At 45.2% G+C, this 22,276-nt stretch overlaps 1 protein-coding gene across 7 annotated transcripts in view; it reads left to right on the top strand.

Moving 5' to 3' along the window:
- LOC119453763 (uncharacterized) overlaps nt 1–22,276 on the top strand; it is a 148,353-nt gene that overhangs the window by 95,432 nt on the left and 30,645 nt on the right. For 4 of the 7 annotated variants that reach the window (XM_049668481.1, XM_049668482.1, XM_037715816.2 and 1 more), the window contains one exon: nt 19,056–19,100. The exons of the other annotated variants lie outside the window; for them this stretch is intronic. In XM_049668481.1, coding sequence (XP_049524438.1) covers nt 19,056–19,100 — 45 coding nt within the window. The remainder of the gene's footprint in view (nt 1–19,055; nt 19,101–22,276) is intronic. 7 annotated transcript variants of the gene reach the window in all.

Here is a 22,276-nt window from a genome sequence, read left to right as displayed (position 1 = left end):
TGTGTGAACGTGTGACAGGATATTTACACTGCTGGTGGGTCAATTATTTGAGATGAAAACAAATTCGAATGTGACGTGTTTTGTGGGGCATCTGCTCGCTCTACCTACATTCAAGGCTAATCCTAATCTAGCTTTCCCACAGTGCGGCAAGCAATTATAATGGCACGCTAATAACGATCCTAAGATCGTAACGATCCTAAGATCGGCTAATTCACGCCAATCAAAATAAAAGAGAAGCTTAACGGTTACGAAATGTTTTGCGCATAATGGATGATCTGGTATCATAATCCAACTTTCGCTTTTTACCGCGGCGGCCCATTGCTTGCGACGGTTTTCATCAACAGGAAACCTATGAAAACTTTAGTCTCTTGCGTATTTCGACGCAACTCAGCTCGTCCACATACTGCGTTTCTTTCATTGTAAAATCATAGAATAAAGACCTCACAGATGGAACCGCACAACCACCCGCGAAACCCAGCGGCTGCTGTGGTAGGTGGTGGTGGTGGTTAAAACATTTATTAATTCTTGAGCCTTATGTTTACAGCCTATTGATGGGTTGGCTCGATATCGCCTAGGGTGGCCGGGAGCTTATGGCTCTCAGCGACTCTTAGAGCCCAGCCCACCAGCTGATTTTGTGCGGCCGGGTCCGAGCTGGACACCGCGACCTCCCATCGCTCTATGTCGGTGAGTTGCCATTCGGAAGGTGGCTGGAGCTCAGAGCAAATGTAGAGGATATGGTGAAAGTCTGCTCTGGGTGCACCGCAGAGAGTGCATTCAGGGGAGAAAAGGCCGGGGTGGATAAGGGCAAGGTGAACTAGGGATAGAAAGGTACGGGATTGGAGCTGGCGCCAGGTCACCTGCTCGAGTTTAGAGAGGGATTTGTGGGGGGGGGGGGGTGGATACTGCAGCCGTTGCTCCCTATAGTGGAGAGAAATTTCGTTGTATGTAACCATGCGTTCGCGTGCACTGCCTGGGTCTGTAGCTGGCCCTGCTCGGTTGACGTGCGCTCGAGCTATGTTGTGGGCTGCTTCATTCCCAGGGTTGCCCGCATGAGCAGGTACCCATAGGAGTTGAATTAATCTGGTCGAGGGTTGAGTAGAATTAAGAATTTTGAAAGCAGGTGTGTGAATACGGCCTCGTGCAAAATTCTGGATTGCTGTTTTTGAATCACTAAATATTAGTGTGGCAGTGGTTGACGAGATTGCCAAGGCGATTGCGGCTTCCTCCGCCTCTAGGGAGGATGGAGCTTTGGTCGAACCAGAAACTATTGGGTGGAGTGTGTTGGAAACCACGCTCAGGGCATAGGCTTGGTGAGTGGCATTTTCTGCAGCGTCCACATAGACTGCACTGTTATTCGCGTGATAGTGTTTGTGTAGCACCGTGGCTCTGGCTTCTCGCCGAGCTGGGTGGTGGACTGGGTGGACGTTCTTGGGGAGTGGATGAATTGTTAAGTGGGACTGAATTTCTTCCGGGGTTGAGTGCGTGGGTCTGAGGGTGCGTGTAGGGTTGAGGCCTAGGGCGGAGAGAATGTGCCGCCCCGTAGTGGTGGATGATAGGCGTTCAAGTTGTGCTGTACGATGGGCTTCGATAAGCTCATCTAGGGTATTGTGAACCCCCATAAGGAGGAGACGGGCATTCGACGTATACCTGGGGAGATTGAGGGCCGTTTTATAGGCTTGCCTGATAAGTGCATTCATTTTTTCTTCCTCCGCCTTGGAAAGAAACACGTATGGTAGGGAGTATACCACTCTACTGATTACGAAGGCTTGTATAAGGCGTCGGAGGTCGTGTTCCCGAATCCCTCGGTGGCGGTTCGCAATTCGTCGGATCAGTCTCATGGTCTGGTGGACTGTGTTGGTGAGCTTAGTAATGGTGGCAGTATTCTTGCCATTATTCTGAATAATGATGCCCAGTATGCGCACTTTATCAACCTCGGGAACTTGTTGATCGTCGATGTTTATTCGAATATTGGGCGGAGGACCCGTGCCTGTGCGACACCTTGGAGGGTGTAAGAGCAGTAGTTCTGATTTAGTCGGTGAGCAGGCGAGGCCCACCGCCGCGGCGTGCGCCGCGACGATGTCCGTCCCCGCCTGGAGGGTTTCCTCCATTTCGCCCACATTACCAGTGGATGTGCAAAGTGTAATGTCATCGGCATAAAATGAATGGGAGAGGTGGGGGATAATTGTGAGGGCTTTTGCCATGGGTATGAGTGTAATGTTGAAAAACAATGGAGAGAGGACTGAGCCCTGAGGTGTACCTCTGCTGCCTAGTTGGAAGGTTGGTGAGGTGAGTGAACCAAATGTAATTTCTGCCGTTCGGTTGCGGAGGAAGGCCGCTACGCAGAAGTGCGTGCGTTCCCCTACGTTAAGATTTGAGAGAGCGTTCATAATGGCCGAATGGTGAACGTTGTCGAAAGCCTTGGTGAGATCTAGAGCCAATATGGCCCTGGTGCGCTTAGCGTTGCTGGGGTGTTGTACCTCTTCCGAAAGCTGTAACATTACGTCTTGGGTGCACAGCTGGTTGCGGAATCCGCTGTGGTAGGCGCGACACGGGCGGCGGCTCGGCGGCGGAGTGCCTACCAAGCGAAACTAAATTCCGACGAAAGCGCCACCGCATTTTTGTGACGTAGCGCCGTGGTGTAGGTCTATAAATGACTCGCCAGCCTGCACACAGTGCGGGGAAGACGAAACACTGGAGCACCGCCTATGTTTCTGCCCCGCACTCAACCAACACCGAGCCACCATGGTGGCTCAACTACGCCGCATGGCCCTGCCGTCAGCCTCCAGCAAGGACCTGCTCTTTCCAGCCCGCTGTTCCAGCAGGCTATTCAAGGTAGTACTCTGTTACCTTGCCGATTCGATGCTGGCTAACCGACTGTGAGGGCACCCTGCCCGAGACGATGACGACTACCCTCTCCCTCCCCTTATTCCACTTTTCCTACTTTCTATCCCCCCTTCCCCGCCCCTCAGATGCTGAGCCGTGCTCACTATAAGGGCTGCAGAAACATGCATCTTTTCTCTTTTCCTCAACCTCTACTACTACTACTCCACTACGCCACGAAGCGCCCATGGACACACGCACCACGATGACAATAAACACCCAACATTAACGAAATACTGCGCGTTTCTAACGCGTTTGTGCTAGCGCGTTACGGCCCGTGTAAGAAGCTGGTGTAAGACGCTGTGGCCTCTCCGCCTTACCCCCTTATTCATAAACGCTCCTCGACTTGAACTTGACTTGTGACCGCCTTGGGCAGCGCGTTCGAAACGCGTTGAAGGCGGTGGCAAGTCAAGTTCAAGTCGAGGAGCGTTTATGAATACGGGGGTTATACTCTCTCAGCAGTGATGTGATGGCGTCGGCAAACGCGGTGCACGTTCCGGCATGTTTAAACGGCTGCGTAAGACGCTGTGGCCTCTCCCCCTTACTAAAGAGTACTGCACGTTTCTAACGCGCTTGTGCTAGCGTCCCCTTAAGCGGGAGATGGTGCAATTATAATGAAGGGCGCTGTTATAAAATAGGAATGACGTCACATATGGCGCGTGTCATTGGTGGAAGTCAGTCGTTCGATTTAGTGCGGCGAGACTGGGCGAATTACACGGAAGATTCACGGTTTATCGATGATTCCCTCCGGAGCTTCGCCCACTCATCATCATTCATCCCGTGGATATGCGGTGTTTTTTTGCGCTTCATCTCAACTAGAATATCGGCTATCCCCGTTTGTTCTCTGATCCACACCGCTCTCTTCCTTTCCGTTAACGTTAGACCTAACATTTTTCGTTCCATCGCTCTTTGTACGGAACTTAACTTGTTCTCGAGCTTCTTTGTTAACCTCCAAGTTTCCAAGTTTCTGCCCCATATGTTAGCACCGGTAGAATGCAATAATTATAAACTTTTCTTTTCAACGACATTGGTAATCTCCCAGTCAGGATTTGGTAATGCTTCCGTCTGCTCTCCAGCCCATTTTTATTCTTCTATAAATTTCTTTCTCATGATCAGGGTCCCCTGTCAGTAATTCACCTAGATAAACGTACTCCTTTACAGACTGTAGAGGCTGACTGGCGATCCTGAATTTTAGCTCCCTTGCCAGGTTATTGAACATGATCTTTGTCTTCTGCATATTAATCTCCGACCCCATTCTTTCACTTCCTCGGTTAAAGACTGCAATCATTTCCTGTAATTCATTCCCATGGTTGCTGAATAGGACAATGTCATCTGCAAACCGAAGGTTGCTGAGATATTCGCCGTTGATTCTCACTCCTAAGCCTTCCCAGTCTAAGACCTTGAATACTTCTTCTAAGCATGCAGTGATTAGCATTGGAGAGATTTTGTCTCCTTGCCTGACCCCTTTCTTCATAGGTAACTTTCAACTGTTCTTGTGGAGAGCCAAGGTTGCTGTGCAATCCTGGTAGATATTTGCCAAGATATTCACGTATGCCTCCTGTACTCCTTGGTTGTGTAATGCCTCTATGACTGCTCGTATCTCTACTAAATCAAATGCCTTTCATATTATATGAAAGCCGTATAGAGAGGTTAATTGTACTCCGCAGATTTCTCGATCACCTAACAGAGGACATGGATGTGATCCATCGTAGAATATCCCTTCCTGAATCCAGCCTGTTCTCTTGGTTGGCTGAAGTAAACTGATGCCCTTATTCCATTGGCAATTATCTTGGTGAGTATTTTATACAGTACTGAAAGAAAGCTATGGGGTCTATAATTCTTCAATTCTTTAATGTTTCGCTTTTTATGGATTAGTATAATGTTGGCGTTCTTCCAGCTTTCTGGTGCATTTGAACTCGTGAGACATTTTTATAAAGGTCAACCAGCTTTTGTAGAAGGCTTTCCCCTCCACCTTTGATTAAATCGACTGTTATTCCATATTCTCCAGCAGCTTTTCCCCTTGTCATGTCTTTCAAGGCCCTTCTAACTTCATCGCTAGTTATAGAAGGGGCCTCTGTATCCCGTTCATCACCACTTCGAATGAAAGTAGCTTGGCTGCTCTGGGAACTGTACAGGTCTTTTGTTACTTGGGAGAGCTTACTGGTTGCCCTTGGTGCCTTCCCTCCCACTTCAATTCCTGCTTCTGAGATCAGCCTAGTTACGGTTTCATTCATTACCTCTACGTTGTCGTCATCTTCCTACTCTAAAACTGCATATTTGTTGTAAATGATATATAGAGCTGTATATGCCAAAACCCCAATGCTGTTTCACAATCTACAAAAGCCATATAGAGAGGTTGATTGTACCCCGAAGATTTCTCTATTACCTGGTTGATGACATGGATATGATTCCATCGTAGAATATCCCTTCCTGAAGCCAGCCTGTTCTCTTGGTTGGCTGAAGTCAAGTGTTGCCCTAATTCTGTTTCTAATTACCTTGGTGAATATTTTATACAATACTGAAAGCAAGGTAGTGGGTCTATAATTCTTGAATTATTTAACGTCTCGCTTCTTATAGACGAGGATAATGTTGGCGTTCTTCCAGCTTTCTGGTACACTTGAAGTCGTGAGGCATTGCGTATAAAGAGCCGCAAGCTTTTCAAGTATGAAATCTCGTCTATCCTTGAATAAATAGACTGTTATTCCATCTTCTCCAGCAGCTTTTTCCCTGGTCATGTCTTTCAATGCCCCACTAACTTCATCGCAAGTTATAGGAGGAGCCTCTGTATCCTGTTCATCACTACTTCGAATAAAAGTAGCTTGGCTGCTCTGGGAACTCTGCAGCTCAGTATAGAATTCTTCCGCTGCTTAGACTATGTCATCGAAATTGCTGACCATATTACCCTACTTATCCCAGCCGACGACCGAAAAGGGATAAGCAGGCTAATATCATCAGCAGTTTCAACTCTATAGACTACCGACTATTGACTCTATAGACTCTATAGAGACGGTTTGCAACTCTATAGACGGCCTAATGAGAAAAGGAGGAACCTGGAATCTCCTCAAGCACCTACTAGACGAAACTAACGTGAAATCGAATCAACGCAACACGTTAAGCAAAATCTTGCACGTGGCATAAAATGACTCATCCAAGTCAGAAGTTATTGTACAACTAGTGAATAGGTACATATCCGTAGAGGACACGCAGCAGCCACCTCCTCGATTGGAATACACGAGAACACACCACCCAACTTTAGATGCTGAGTTCACAGTAAGAGAAGTCGGGGCGGTTTTACACCATCTTAATGGGAAATCTGCCCCCGATCCCGATAGGATAGAAAATAAGATGCTCCGCAATTTGGATGATGACTCAATAGAGTATTAGACACAGCTAATTAATGAGATGTGGAAGAGCGGTGACCTTCCTGGCGAATGGAAGGCCGCTAAGTTCGCTAACACCATTTTAATTCAAAAACAGGGCTAGCCTCTTTGCCTCGAGAATCTACGACCGATCTCACTCACATCATGCGTGGGAAAGGTTGCTGAACATGTAATACTGAATCGTTTATCTCGGTACCTGGAAGAGGACGAGGTTTACCCTTACACGATGATCGGCTTCAGACCTGGTCTATCCACGCAAGATGCCAAGCTCCAACTCAAGAACCAAATAATCAGCCACAAGACTAGGGACACGAGAACGATACTGGGACTAGACATGGAGAAAGCCTTTCATAATGTCCTCCATACGTATCAAAACCATCTCAAACCTAGCTCTGGGCAGTCACTTTCATCAATACGTGGAAGCCTTTTTCAGTGGAAGGATGGCTACGCTCAAGGCTGGGGAGCAAACATCATATACAATGAAGCTAGGCAACCGAGGCACACCCCAAGGAGCAGTCATCTCGCCCACTCTCTTTAATATCTCCATGATAGGTCTCGCTACAAGACTGGAAGGCTTCGAAGGCATAGAATACACCATTTACGTGGATGACGTCACGAACTGGTGTACTGGAGGCAGCGACGGAGAAATAGAACAAAGATTACAAGAAACCGTAAACGTCACTGAGGAGTACCTCATCCCAATGGGACTCCGATGCTCATCCAACAAATCGTAACTACTACTATACATACTTACGAGAAGAGGCCGCAAACCCAAGGCATGGATTCCTCCTGGGGAGAACGAAATAACGCTCTATACCAGGAGCGGAAGCGTCATCCCAAGGGTGGACTCCATCCGGGTCCTGGGCTTGGTGATAGAAGCCAGCGGGCCCAAGAATCAAACGATTCTACGTATCGCTAAGAAAGTGGAGAACGCAAGTAGGCTTATCAAAAGAGTAACTAACTGCCCACATGGGACAATGTCGTTAGACTGCTTCACGCCTTTGAGCTAAGTCACTTCGCCTACGTAGCATCCATGCACGAATGGCAGAGATCCGAAAGAGACAAACTCAATGCATTGTTAAGGAAGCTACTCGTAATCAAGGTAGCAGTTGGGCTACCTATGTACACGGAAACCGAAAGACTCATGCAACTAGGTATGCACAATACACTGGAGGAAATAGCCGAGGCACAAGAAAGAGCCCAGTTCTTTAGACTCTCTACCACGCGATTAGGAAGACAGATCCTCAAACGAATTGGAATACCAATTACAACAATAGATAATAATCATAGAGAAATTCCCAAACATCTGCGGAAGAACATCACAGTCATGCCTGTTCCAAAGAATGTTCACCCAATTCACAACGTGGGCAGAAGGCAAGCCAGAGCCACAGCCCTGCTAGTGAATTAAGCTCAAAATCTGGCTGAAGAATGCTCGTTCGTCGACGCGGCTTTCATGCCCAATAGACGAGCCCTCACAGCAGTTCTTCTGAACGGCAAAGGTGAAGTCGTAAACTCGGCTCCACGTACACCACGCAACCACACATTGCAGAACAAGTAGCCATCGCATTGGCACTTTTAGACCAAAAGACATCCAGGATCCACAGTGATTCTAGGGCAGCTGTCCGAGCAATTGCCAAAGGAGTCATCTCTAGACAGGCCCTGGTAATTCTCGACGGTAAGGTCGTCAAACCCCACACGATCATCTGGTTTCCGGCTCATATGGGAGAAATCAACGGTGCTACTGTGAACCTCAACGAATCTGCTCACAATGCTGCACGAGGACTTGCCAACCATGCAGCCACAAGGCAAGAACATGCTGAGGTTCCTGATTGCAAGGACCACCTCCTCACGTACAACGAGCTAACCAAGTACTTCTTCCTACAACGCAGGGTCTTCCCCCCTCCGCACAGTAAACTAAATAGAGCTCAGGCCATTACGCTAAGGCTCTTACAAACGAGAGCTTATCCGAACCCTTTATTAATCAACAATATCTATCCGGAGATCTCTACTCATACAACATGCGATAAATGTAACGACACAATATATCTAAGTCATATGCTCTGGCGTTGCTCTGCGTTACGCAGCGACAAGGACAACACTGAAGAGCGGTGGGACGCAGCTCTACGCAGTTTCACCTTAGATGAACAGCTATAGGCAGTCCAACGGGCCCGCGAAGCGGCCAATAGGCTTGGCCTTTCGCTCCCAATGCGGGAGCGGCCCGCTTCGAGCTAGGAAACTAGCGCGACCCAATGGACCAAAATAAAGTTTTTCCATCCATCCATCCATCAATTACCCTCTTTATCTTTCAGTGCATACATTTTACCTTGTCCTATGCGTAGTTTTCTTCTCACTGATTTCATGCTGCGTCCATATTTTACTGCTTCCTCAATCTTTACTACGTTATAATTTTGGATATCCCTTACTTTTTCTTGTTGATAAGTTTCGACAGTTGAGCGAATTCTATGTGATCTCTCGAGTTTGACACTGTCATGTCTTCCCGTTTCTTTATTAGGCCCTTGTTACTTGGGAGAGCCTACCTACTGGCTGCCTTGGTGCTTTACTTCCCACTTAAATTGCTGTTTCTGAAATAATCCTAGTTACGGTTTCTTTATTACCTCTATGTTGTCTTTATCTTCCTGTTCTAAAGCTGCATATTTGTTTGCGAGCACCAGCCTGAATTGGTCTGTTTTTACCCTTACTGCGTCTAGGTTGGCCTGTTTCTTAATGACTAACTTTATTCTTTCTCTCTTCAAATTGAGAGAAATCCTACACCTCACTTGCCTATGGTCACAGCACTTTACCCTACCTAACACTTCTACAACCTGTACTATGCTGGGATCGGCAGAGAGCAGGAAATCTATTTCGTTCCTTGTTCCACCATTAGTTCTCTTCCAGATCCACTCCTGTTGCTGTTCTTCCTGAAGAAGGTATTCATTATTCGCAGCCTATACCTTTCCGCGAATTATAACAACATCTCTCCTCTATAGTGTTTCTAGAATCGATGCCGTACTTGATAATTGCCTGCTCACCTGCCTGCTTTTCCCCCACTTTTGTATTGAAGTCGCCCATGACCACTGTATACTGAGTTTGCACCTTTGTCATCGATAATTCAACATCTTCATAAAATTGTTGTACTTCTTCATCATCGTGACTGAAAGTTGGGGCGTACGCTTGTGCTACCTTCATTTTTTACCTCCTATTCAGCTTTATTTCGACGACTGCTACCCTCTCATTAAGGCTGTAGAATTCATCAATGTTGCCCGCTATGTCCTTATGGACTGGAAATCTAATCGCGAATTCTCTCTTATCTCGAAGACGTGGCCGTTAGTCAGCACTGTATAAGCCTCACTACTTCTTCTCACCTCACTAAGGCCAATAATATCCCAGACAATACCTGATAATTCTTCAAATAGCCCTACTAAGCTAGCCTCACACGATAGGGTGCGCGTGTTGAATGTGGCCAGGTTCAGTTTCCATTGGCGGCCTGCCCGGACCCAGAGATTCTTAGCACCCTCTGCCGCGTTGCAAGTCTGACCACCGCCTTGGTCAGGTGCTTCGCAGCCGCTGGGGACTGAGGGCCATGGGTAAATTGTAGGAGTCGTAATAACCAGCAATGTCCATGTACTATGAAGTTTGTGCTTAAGCGTTTAGAACACAGACAACGAGGCATGTTGCGGTATTTAGAACTGATTCTGAGTCAATCACTCACTCAGCCTTCGGTAAAGCTTTTGTGACAAAATCTGACGCGTAGGCGACGCGAACCTGCCATTAAAGACTACAATGGGACGGCGACTATCTTGAAACTATGGCCCGACAGCCCTAGGAAAAAAAATTATGTGGATCCCTCGCACTTTCGGAATCGATGAAAGCGAAACTTTCTGTGTTGTTTGCTTTGATTGACGATAACTAGCGGTGATGACGACGTCGAATGTCTAATTTCTTCAGTGTTTTGTACAATATGAGAGGGTTGTGTTGATGTGTGACGTTACCTTGCGTATACAGCTGCTGTTTGTCTGCACAATACACAGAACATATTGCGAGACGTGTTTGCTTGAGGCCATATTGTGCGTCATTTTTCATTACATCCGAGAACATTATCATTGTCTCACACGGCACATTGAATCGTGGCACAAGTAATAAATCTGTAATTGATATTACCATCATCAGCGTATATCTATGTCAACTGCAGAACTGCGATCTCCAATTACCCCTGCCTTGCGCTAGCTGATTCCAACTTGCGCCTCCAAATTTCCTAACTTCATCACCCCACCTTGTTTTCTGCCGTCCTCGAGTGCGGTTCCCTTCTCTTGGTATCCATTCTGTAACTCTAGTGGTCCACCGTTTTCTCATCCTACACATTACATGGCCTGCCCAGCTCCGTTTTTTTATCTTTTATTGTAAATTAGAATATCAGCTATCCCAGTTTACTCGCTGATCCACGCCGCTCTCTTCCGGTCTCTTAACATTAGGCCTAACATTTTTCGTTCCATCGCTTTTTGTGCGGTCTTTCACTTCTTCTCTAGCTTCTTTGTTGACTTTCAAATTTCTGCGCCATGTGTTAGCACCGGTAGGATGCAGCTATTGTACACTTTTCTTTTCAACAACAGTGGTAAGCTTGCAGCCAGGATTTGGCAATGCCTGTGATATGCACTCCAAACCAATTATTATCTTCTGTAAATTTCCTTCCAATGATCAGGGTCACCTTTGAGTAATTGACCTAGAAAAATATACTCCTTTACCGACTATAGAGCCTGACTCGCGATCCTGAATTCTTGTTTCCTTGCCAGGCTATTGAACATTATATTTGACTTCTGCATATTAATATTCAACCCCACTCTTACCCTTTCTTGATTAAGGTGCTCAATCATGTGTTGTAATTCGTCCCCATTGTTGCTGAAAAGGACAATGTGATCTGCAAAGCAGAGGTTGCCTAGATATTCGCCGTTGACCCTCACTCCTAAGCCTTCCCAGTCTAAGACCTTGAATGCTTCTTCTAAGCATGCAGTGAATAGCATTGGAGAGATAGTGTCTCCTTGCCTGATTCCTTTCTTCAAAGCTAACTTTCTAAGTTTCGTTTTAATTTTTTTTTCATTTTGTTACCTTAAAGACCCCATTGAATGGGTATTACATAAGGGGTGGCTACATACATCAAAAAATTGGCAGCCATATTTTATTACAATGCAAGGCAATTTGTTACGGTGATGTCGACGGCGAATGTTTAATTTCTTCAGTGTTTTGTACAATATAGGAGGGTTGCGTTGATGTGTGACCTTACTTTGCGTATACAGCTGCTGCTTGCTTGCACAATACACAGAACACATTGCGAGACGTGTTTGCTTGATTCCATATTGTGTGTCATTGTTCAACACATCCGGGAACATTATCATTGTCTCACACGGCACATTGAATCGTTTATTGTGGAGAACGAAGGTAGCGGTGGAATCTTTGTAGATATTTATCAAGATATTCACGTATTGCTCTTGTTCCCCTTGATTACGGAATGTCTCTAGACTGCTGGTATCTCTACTAAATGAAATGCCTTTTCATATTCTATGAAAGCCATATAGATAGGTTGATTGTACTCCGCAGATTTCTCGATCACCTGACAGAGGACATGAATGTGATCCATCGTAGAATATCCCTTCCTGAATCCAGCCTGTTCACTTGGTTGGCTGAAGTAAACTGATGCCCTTATTCGATTGGCAATTATCTTGGTGAATATTTTATACAATACTGAAATAAAGCTATGGGTTCTATAATTATTCAATTCTTTAACGTTTCCCTTTTTACGGATTAGTATAATGTTAGCGTTCTTCCAGCTTTCTGGTGCATTAGAACTCGTGAGGCATTTATTATAAAGGTCCGCCAGCTTTCGTAGCAAAATTTCCCATCCATCTTTGATTAAATCGACTGTTATTCCATCTTCTCCAGCAGCTTTTCCCCTTGGCATGTGCCTTGTAACTTCATCGCTAGTTATAGAAGGCGCCTCTGTATCCTGTTCATCACTACTTCGAATGAAAGTAGGTTGGCTGCTCTGGGAACTGTACAGGTCTTTTGTTACTTTAAATAGCTTCCTGGTTGCCCTTGGTGCCTTACCTCCCACTTCAATTCCTGCTTCTGAGATCAGCCTAGTTACGGTTTCATTACATCTACGTTGTTGTCACCTTCCTGTTCCAAAACTGCATATTTGTTGTAAATAATATAGGGAGCTGTATATGCCAAAACTCCAGGCACGCCGTGGTGGAGGACTATGGAATCCCTTCGGCACCCTGGCGTTCATTGACGTTTCCCTAAATCGAAGTACCTGAGCATTTTTCATATCGTCCCCGCAGAAATACGGCTGCCGTGGTCGGAAAGGAATCCGCGGCGTCGAGTCAACGCCATAGCCTCAAAGGTACCGTGGTGGGCACAGCAGTGTTGATCTGACTTGAGGCCGGGCCACAGACGCTACGGTGCTTGAATGCGGATTTTTGTTTGTACATCGGGGCGTCAGTTGTCCGCTTCACAAATTTCCACGGTGTTTATTTTTCAGAAAAAGCAGAAACGTATCGCACCGCACTTGAACTGAAATTTATCCAATTTGTCGACAACCACTGTGGTGTCTAGTAGAAGCGTTTGCTTGCCTTCTCTCTCGCCCTCCCCCATGTATGGAAGCTTCGAGCGAAGAGCAGCAAGGCTGGTTTGGGGCCTGCGTCGTTTCTACCCATTTTTGTCTACACCGTCCCTGCCTCCTTTCTACCACCCTATCTACACCTTATCTCGCTCTGGACTAATACACATTAGGATAAATGTAATCGCTGCAGCTCCTTTAGTGCTTTTGATGGGGTCGAGGACCATTACAACAGAAAAGAGGGAGCTCTAGAGGTCATGGTGGCACCACGATGCATAGGTCCAAACAAGTTTTTCGCGTCGCCTTTCCACTCCACCGTGCTCATTCCATGTATATACATGCTCTCAACCACGTCCCGACGCTGCTTGCAATGCGACAGCAACAGCACCAGCAGTGGAAAGGTCGAAGAGGCAGGGAAAACTTCGCTTTAAAATATGTGCTACCTGAATACCAAGGAAACCTGTGAGGCACCTATAAACAAATTTTCCACTTTGATTACTTGGGTGCCAGCACCACTGTAGCCAACCAGCCGAGGCTTGCATTCTAATTGCTGACACTTAGTGCAACACTCATGCAACGAATCATCCTATAGGTAGCCCCATGTGCATTGCCTCGATACTTTGAGGATGTCGCCTTTTAAACAACCAACGCTACCTACACATCTTCAGTCAAACCAATAGATGCCTTGAAGCACCTAATTTTTAATAAATGAGTTATTTCTGTGCCTTTGTTTACTTCTTTTAGCGCATCCTCTCGGTCAACTTGGTGTCGAATAAGGTAGGCACGCCCTGGAGACAGTGGAATTTTAAACTGCCCGGACCTAGATGAAGCGGCGATGAAAAGTGGGAAGGTCTCTTATACGGCTTAAGCTGCAGTGACTGTATCATGTGGGTCATGTGGTGGTTGTTTGAATGCATTGCTAATATGTGCCAGCCAAGTAGGCTAGGCGGCAAAACACGTAAGGATTGAGCAGTTCTAAGGCATTTAATTATAAGGCGAAAGCCTACCTTCAACATCTGTAGTAGGCCAGAGCAAACTAACGCTCAAGCTGACCTCTCTGCCTTTCTTAAAATAAACCTCTCAAGTAAACCGTGTCCTCCACGCGAAATTGTACAAAAATGGCCGACGGCGCAAAAAGTAGAGACGATGCCGGGTAGGTGTAGTCACTACACCAACCTGGCTCGTGTCTCCCCTATATGCAAACGCTCACGCAGCAGTTTTGATGGTGTGCGGGCCGCCGTCGACATCGTCTTCTATGAGTAAGCAAAGTAAAAATACGTCAAGAAATGCTCAGACTGACGTCATATTTCTCAATGACCCACTACACCAACCCGGCATTGTGTCTCAGCTATATGCAAACGCTCACGCAACAATTCTGATGGTGTGCGGGAAATATCGTCATCGTCTTCTATGAGTACGCGAATTAATATTAGTAAGGGGCATGACAAGGTTGTTGTTTACACGGCTATATTCATATTGTTGCCCTTAAGGGGCTGCGATGAATTGGTTTGGGAAGTGGCGGAGGTGAAAATAAAAGGGAGACTGTGGTGATAGGGGAGACTTAATTATCTACATCATCGGGTCTGACGCTGTCGCTGGTACGCCCGAGATGAAGAAGCCTGGTCCTAGGGAATGACTAGGTGAATTAGACTAAGCGAATTACGGGGGTCAGTCTAATGCATCGGCACTTAATTGGGCTTTCGCCTTCAAGTCGTCTTAGGGATGACATAAGAGACCCTGTGAAGTTTTTGCTTCACGAAAGCTTCGCTTCACATCAATTTAAAATGCGCGTTTGATCTGCGTAATATTTTTATTCAGCCTCACATACGAAATGAAACGCAGGCGGCGTAAATTGGGAACTGGCCACTGCGGCAACTGAAATGATCGGTGTAGCATCAGTGTATACTGAGCAGGTTCGAAAAGCGAAATTTTCGAATCAAATAGAAGTCAATTCAAGATAAAAGATCTTATAATATAGAATTCGTTACCGAATACTCACTAATTTCAAATAGAATTGCGTATAAGTGCTTCTTGCAATATCTCCTAAAAAGGATGATTTACATTTTTATACACGTAAAGCCGTTTTTATCTAGGCGTCCGGTCAACTGAGTAGCTTGTAATGGGAACAACCGGAAATGTGATCATGGCTCTATTGCAATGATGATCAAAAAGCTATGAGACTGTGTGTGACGAGTGGCACAGCGTGCTGCGTTCTGCAAAGTAGTTACGACTACCACTACTGCAACGCACTAGTGGATATGGCTCAAAAGGCGGGGGGATGTAGTGAACAAACAATCGTTATGTATAAATAGAGATGACTAATTAGTGGGATATCTGAAGGCAACATATCGGCATAAGCCATTCTTGTTTTGCTGACCCCACCCCTGACGTAACACCCCCAGGGGTCTTTAAGGAAATAAAATAAAATGAAAATTAAATCTATGAATACTCGATATTTTCTCAAGTTTATTTCTCAAATGGAACGCGAATTGAATAGCAGAAGTTTTTCGACTAATATTCGAAATTCGGAGTATTCGCGCACACTTGAAAATAAAATGGCTTATCACAACATCGATAAGGGCTCACACCATTACACTTCCTGCACACTTACGGTAAATCTATTTGCATTCTAAATTGTGGTTCGAACGTATTTTAATATCTACTAGCTATTTGACTTCTGTCACTAAACCAAATGGACATGTTCAATGTTATTTGTGCATTAGGCCAGTTCTTGCACTCGTGTGGAGTTGTGGCGAGTCTTGTGATTTTAGCAAGTGGCCACATTTACCGGATTATTACACCTATGTATTCATCACTTCACACACGAGGCGCCTACGTTAGAACAAATTTATTTATTTTATTTATTTATTTTATTTTCAATACTGCCACTCTCAGTTGAGAGCATAGCAGGTGGGCATTACAAAGAGACAGTCATGTTAAAAAAATGATATTTTGTAAACATGCGCTCTTGTACAAGGCATTTAAAGCAAAAGTCACGCACAAATTCAAATTAACATTTCAAAAACATGCATGCTGCGCACACGAAATGAAGTACAACCACGAGGAAGGATTACAACCAGTTTGCCAAGCAAAGAGAATCAACGCCTTGTCGATCATGCGCAATGTGGAAACATTAACTAATACTGAAAAAAAAACGCGAAGCACAACCAGGCACAGGATTGCAATCTGTTAAAAAAAAGGGAATGGAATAAAGGAGCAAGCAAGCGGTAGTATAACAACGAAGTTATGTGCAACAGCATAAGCAATCCCTTTCACCAAGAAAACCGGTACACATTTCATAGGCCATCACCAGCAAACATTAGGAAAGGAAATACATGGCATAAGTGCAGGAATCTAAGAAGACGGAACTAGCGTTCAAATGAGAGAGTGTGCGTGGCAATGGGGGTGGTACTAGAGGTTAGATGTATGTTCTAACTTTGCACTGAAAGCGGACACTGTTTCGGCGTCCGTGATATCCTGATGTAACCGATTCCATTCACGTATCGTAAGTGGGAAAAACGATTGCCCAAACGAGTCGTTGTTGAAAGAATATTCAATTAATGTGTATTTATGCTTATGACGAGTCGGGCGCGACTGTGAAAACGCGACGTACTTAGACACATCTATCTTATAGCTATGATGCAGCAGTTGGTACAGAAACTTGAGACGTGCCTGCTTTGCTCTTGTGGATAGAGTCCTAATGCCAGAAGAAGTCAGAAGGTTAGTGGGAGAGTCCGTGCGTTTATACTTGTTATACACAAATCTTATGGCTTTGCGCTGTACCGACTCCAATTTTGTTATACTAGTTAGGGAATGAGGGAACCAAACTGTATTAGCATATTCTAACACTGGTCTTACGAATGTAGTGTATGCTAGAAGCTTTGAGGACGCGGGTGCCATTCTTAAACATCTTTTTACATAGAATAGCTTGCGTAGTGCGGCTGCCGTGATGTTGGCAACGTGTGTGTCCCATCTGAGGTCTGACGTCAACGTAACGCCTAAATACTTATGTTGTTGAACATTCGCTAGCGGTTTACCATTAATAGTGTAAGTGAATTGGGACGGGTTCTGTTTACGTGTTACTGCAATGGTTACGGATTTTTTTACATTAATGGACATTTGCCATTTAGCGCACCAGTCTACTAACTTATCAAGGGACGCATTGAGTTTAAGGTGGTCTGTAATGCTGTGAATTTCCTTATAAATAATGCAGTCGTCTGCGAAGAGCTTGATACTACAGTCAATGTTTTCTGTAATATCATTTATAAAGATTAAAAATAATAGTGGTCCCAGGACGGAACCTTGAGGAACTCCAGAAGTTACAGGGACAGTTTCTGATTTAATACCTTCGAAAAGCACGAACTGCGAGCGGTTTGTTAAAAAATCTTTTATCCATGAAAAAATTAATCCCTCTCCGATTACACTTTTTAGTTTTGCGATTAGTTTACTATGACATACGCAATCAAAGGCCTTTGATAAATCAAGTAAAATCATGTCCATTTGGCCGCGGTTGTTGATGTTAAGTGCGAGGTCATGAACTACCTCGGTTAGCTGGGTGATAGTGGACAAACCGCTACGAAATCTGTGCTGATTAGGGGACAAGAAGTTTAGTTTCTCAAGAAAAACGGTTATGTGTTTTAGGATAATGTGTTCGAACAACTTACACGAAGTGCTAGTAAGAGATATCGGACGGTAATTAGCTACTGAAGACTTGTCTCCTGATTTGTGAATGGGTATTATTTTGGCAATTTTCCAGTCGTCTGGTAGCTGAGACAACGTAAGTGATTTACGGAAAATTAGCCCAAGATACTTGCTGCACCATTCCGCATATTTTCTAAGGAACTCGTTTGGAATATCGTCTGGGCCACTGGATTTTTTAGGATCGATGTTTAGCAGTAGGTTGAGTATTCCTGCATCTGTGACTTCAAGACAATCAATGCTTGATGCCTGATTCATCTAATAAAATCTAATAAACATTGTTGCGGATATTATATCGAAAAAGTCCAGTGAAATTACATTGCGTGAGTGCGACGGAAATAATGTGTATTCTTCATTGTACGAAATAACCGTATGTGCATCCCACCGCATGTGCGGTGGGATGCACATACGGTGATAGATGTGCAGTCAAATGCCTCTACAACAAACGAACGCCTCCATAACAAAATGATCTGTATACAGAAGGATGACTTAGGTCCTGGCCGAATTCCTTTCATACTTCTGTTACACGCTTCGAAAAATCAAGAGAACCTCAAGAAATTTGCATGTAAACGAACTAATTTAGTCGTCCCAGATGGCTGAATTGTTGTTTTACGACCAACGCTATGTCGCGTTGTCACCGTTGAATTGCACTCGGCACCATAACGCCAACGGCAGCGCCAACGAAGGCATTCTAGAGCATGCCGATAACAGCGACTATTAAGTCCAGCTGCACTGCTCCAGGAATCGCTCAAAATTTACTCGGGCTATTGTAGCACAGCAGCAGGTGTGATGAAGAACGAATACGTCACCGTAGATGAAGCTATGATAATGTAATCCTAACTGACGACTGATGGTGTCTTCGCAGCCATCCAGGGCAAAAGGGACGGGAATGTGAACGAACGCTGCAGTTATAAAGAGCCAGTAAACAAACCAAGAATTTTGGCGGAAAAGAAGGCGATAGCGACAAACGACTACCTGATGCTTGATTAGCTCCCACGATTCGCTGCGGAGCACGAGCTGAACCCCGGCGCAATAAGGTCGGCTGCAGTCACACTTTCCATCTGACGAAGGGTGCACCAAAATATTACCCACTTAATTCACTGTGTCTCTTGAATTCATGCTAAATATCTGGTTTTTCTTATTGAGCACATTTAGATTGCTCTGTTGCGAGTGGATCGGTGCGCGACCTTGACAACGAAGCGCCCTTGATAGCGTAATTTTCAGAGATCACAAGCACTTAGTTATAAAGGCCTTAGATGGCGTCGATATTGAATTCACGGATCAGATTCGGCTACTGAAGACTGCTCTGACTGATATCGTTATCATTTTAGTCATCATCATTTGTCATTATCATTTTATCATAAGGCCAGCTAGACGGTTTTTTATCATTCTATTTATGAATGTTTTCTTTTTCACTGTCCTTACGACGAGGCAATATAAACAAGTCTGAGTGAAATTTATTCGCAGGTGCTTCCTTTCTTTTTCAGGTAATACGTCGAATGTTGTCAGCAACACATTCAGTAGTCCCAAAGGTGATTACACAATGCCTACTTCGTGAACGAATACACGCCTCATAGATAAGTAGTTTCGATGGTGGCAATACGTTATGTCGCTATCGTGGCTCAATATTCAGTCCGCATTACCGTTGAAAGTTATTGTGAAATAGGTGCAGCTCAATGTATGATAGATGTATGTATGTATCTAAATATGTATGTTTCTATATTTGTATCTAAGCGTTTGGCCACCTACCTGGTGTAGTCAATGGTCCAATGGGTAGCACATCCATCGGCTGTGCTGAGCTGACAATGTTAGAAACCAACCAGTGGACCAACTTGGGTCACTGATTACGTGAAAATGTGTGCATAAGTGCAGGTGTTCCACAAACCACTTTCACGCCGACATGGTCACTGTAGATGCGGGACCAGGTAGGCACCGCTGTTCTAATAAGCTGTTTGTCGCCGACTTGGAGTATTGGGTATCTGCTATTCTTATTTGCGGGTCTCACATGAAACCCTTTCACGCCAACTTTGGTCAGTGGGCGTATGCCCATAGGTGTAGTGCCGCTCTTCAATGGGCTTCGTTGACGCCATCTTGTGTAAATAGGTATGTGCCCCTGGGAATGTGCGGCTCAACAATGGAAAAAAAAAACTTGTGGCAGAAACCATCACACGGTGACTGCCGATAGTAGCGCGTTAGCATTGAATTATTATAGTGACACCGTCGAAACTAATTATGTGTGTGGCCTATGATTACAGCGGGACTCCACTTTTGCGATTTCCTAACAAAACTCGGCGTCATCTGGCACCACTATCGCGAAGCCTGCGAGTGCCGAAATTGATGGCCCGTCTGTGGGTGAAAACGCCGAGAAACGCGTCATGCGAGAACTGTGCTCCTCGTTCGCGCATCTACTTAGGACACGCTGCAACATCTAGTGGCGCTGCCATATAGTGCACGCGTGGCCTTCGAGAAGATAAGCACTTCCCACCGGTGCGTGCGAAAGCTGACAATGGTTCCCTCGCTTGCCGCACACACAGGGGCACATACTCAGTGACCCAAGTTGGCCGGACGTGCATGGAAGAGAGGCAGATAACCAGTACTTTGATGGTGCAGCTCGCTAACCCGTTGGCGTGAAAGGTGTTAGTTGTATAGCTGTACATACCCAATGCACTTATGACGTCGCCAGTAAATGCGTTGGATTGCCGTCCATTAGGAACCTTTGTGGCGTGTGCTCGATTACGCTCAGCATCAGATAATTTTAAGGCATCTTTTAACAGCGGAGCTGTTTAAGCCGACCGCCAGTCCCTGTGTCGCGAATAGAAAATGTCGGCCGATCCTGGCGGTGGTGCAGAAAGGGTCCAATCGCAATTGCACATACCCCTGTGGACTAGCGAAGCTGTGCCTGGCTAAGCATAGCTAAGCATACTTGGGACTACTTTTGCTTAGTCAGTCATCGAAAGCCAATCAATTGCTAATTGATAATCGATCAATAATCAATAAATTCCGGAAAATGCTGGGGAAGACTTGGTAGTGCTTAGCCTAGCCCAAAAACGTGGCGAATACCTTGCAATCGCCAATCGATAGCTAATAAATAATCAATAAATTCGGAAAAATCCTCGGAATGACTTGGTAGTGCTTGTTAGCCTAGCCCAAAAGCCAGGATTAGCTAGGTGCCCATCAGCACCGCTGTCTTTTTAGCATTGCGCCTCCAATATGCTAATATTTTTTTTTTTTTGGGGGGGGGTGTATGGGAGCATATTGCCAGTGGCACATATGTGGTTACCCAACTTGGCGTCAAACACATTCTTGCAATTGGCCTAAACGATGTTGATGAAACACGAGAACAGGCCGGAAGGCACTGACGCAGTGGGCCATGTCGTCATCAAAGAGCTTCTTCAAACAGCTCCAGAAGGCATTGCGGCAACGCGATGGAAAAGTTGAAACAAGCTTCTCGCGTCGCCTTTCCTCTCTACCGTGCTCCTTCCATGTATATACATGCCCTGAAGCACCTCCTCCCGCTGCGTGCAATGTGGCAGCAACAGCAGCAGCAGTGGAAAAGGCGCAGAGGCAAAGAAAGTTTAACTTTGAAACAGGTACTGCCTGAATACCAGAGGAACCTATGGGGCACCTATACACAAATTTCTTTGATTACTTGTATGCCTGCACCACTGTAGCCAACCAGCCGAGGCTTGCGTCCTACATCCGGATGACTGAAAAGTTTCGTGATACGCGCCGCGTCGATCCCACCTGCGTGGCTATGAAGCGGGGAATCTGCTCAAGAAGAAGCTGTCGACTTTTCTACTGAGAAGTACTCAGTCGAATTAGCTGTCGACGATCGAATGAGAAATGTTCAGTGGGGTTATAGATCAGACTTCTTGCGCAAGGATAACGAATGGGCAGATTGAAGCGAGCAGACACACTTCTCACACAGGACCCCGAGCGCAAAGTATCAGTTAAATATATTTCAGACAAACGAGAATATATATGTACATGTGCATGGGTATATGTGCATGCGCACCCTTACCTTGTGCTCGGTTTTCTATATGCGCGTATTCAATTCAGTCTCTCCATTCGTAATTCTTGCACAGATAGTCTAGTATCTTTAACCAACTCACACACTGCAGAGTTTTCCTTGTGTGATAGAGCCAACCGTAAGAAAAGTGCGCCCGCTCTTACAGCCAATGTTTGTTAACAATGTTTCTGCAATACTGAGCGATGTGCAATACTAAGCAAACATTGTTTAGCAATGTTTCTGCCAACTGCAACCAATTTTTGAATTTTTGAACTGCAATCATATTTTGTATTTGCTATTTTTTTCAATACAGGCGTAGAACGCATGTGCTCTATGTTCCGTTGGTATAGATAGCTTCTTCTCTGGAATCTCCCATTCAGCATAACTAATGTGAAGTGCAACCGTTGCTTTTTATAAAAGTTAAAATGATTGTTGAATTGAGTTTATGCTCCTTGAACAAATATACAAGGAAGGAGTAGCCACAAAAAGGTAAAAGGAGTAGCAACAAAAAGGTAAAAGGAGTAGTCACAAAAAGGCGACAACAAAGAATTCATGAGCTTTTCAAGTTTTATAAAATTATTTGCTTATGCCAATCAAAGTACTTTGTGTAATTGGAGCATTTGACGATATGAGCGGAGGTGCTGGGAGGCTGACACTTAGCACAGCACTCACGCAACGAATCCGCCTATAAGTAGCACC

The sequence above is a fragment of the Dermacentor silvarum genome, chromosome 5 (assembly GCF_013339745.2).
Source record: "Dermacentor silvarum isolate Dsil-2018 chromosome 5, BIME_Dsil_1.4, whole genome shotgun sequence".
Classification (NCBI taxonomy): domain Eukaryota; kingdom Metazoa; phylum Arthropoda; class Arachnida; order Ixodida; family Ixodidae; genus Dermacentor; species Dermacentor silvarum.
Note: the sequence above shows the minus strand (reverse complement) of the source record. Positions and strands in the feature narration are given on the sequence as shown.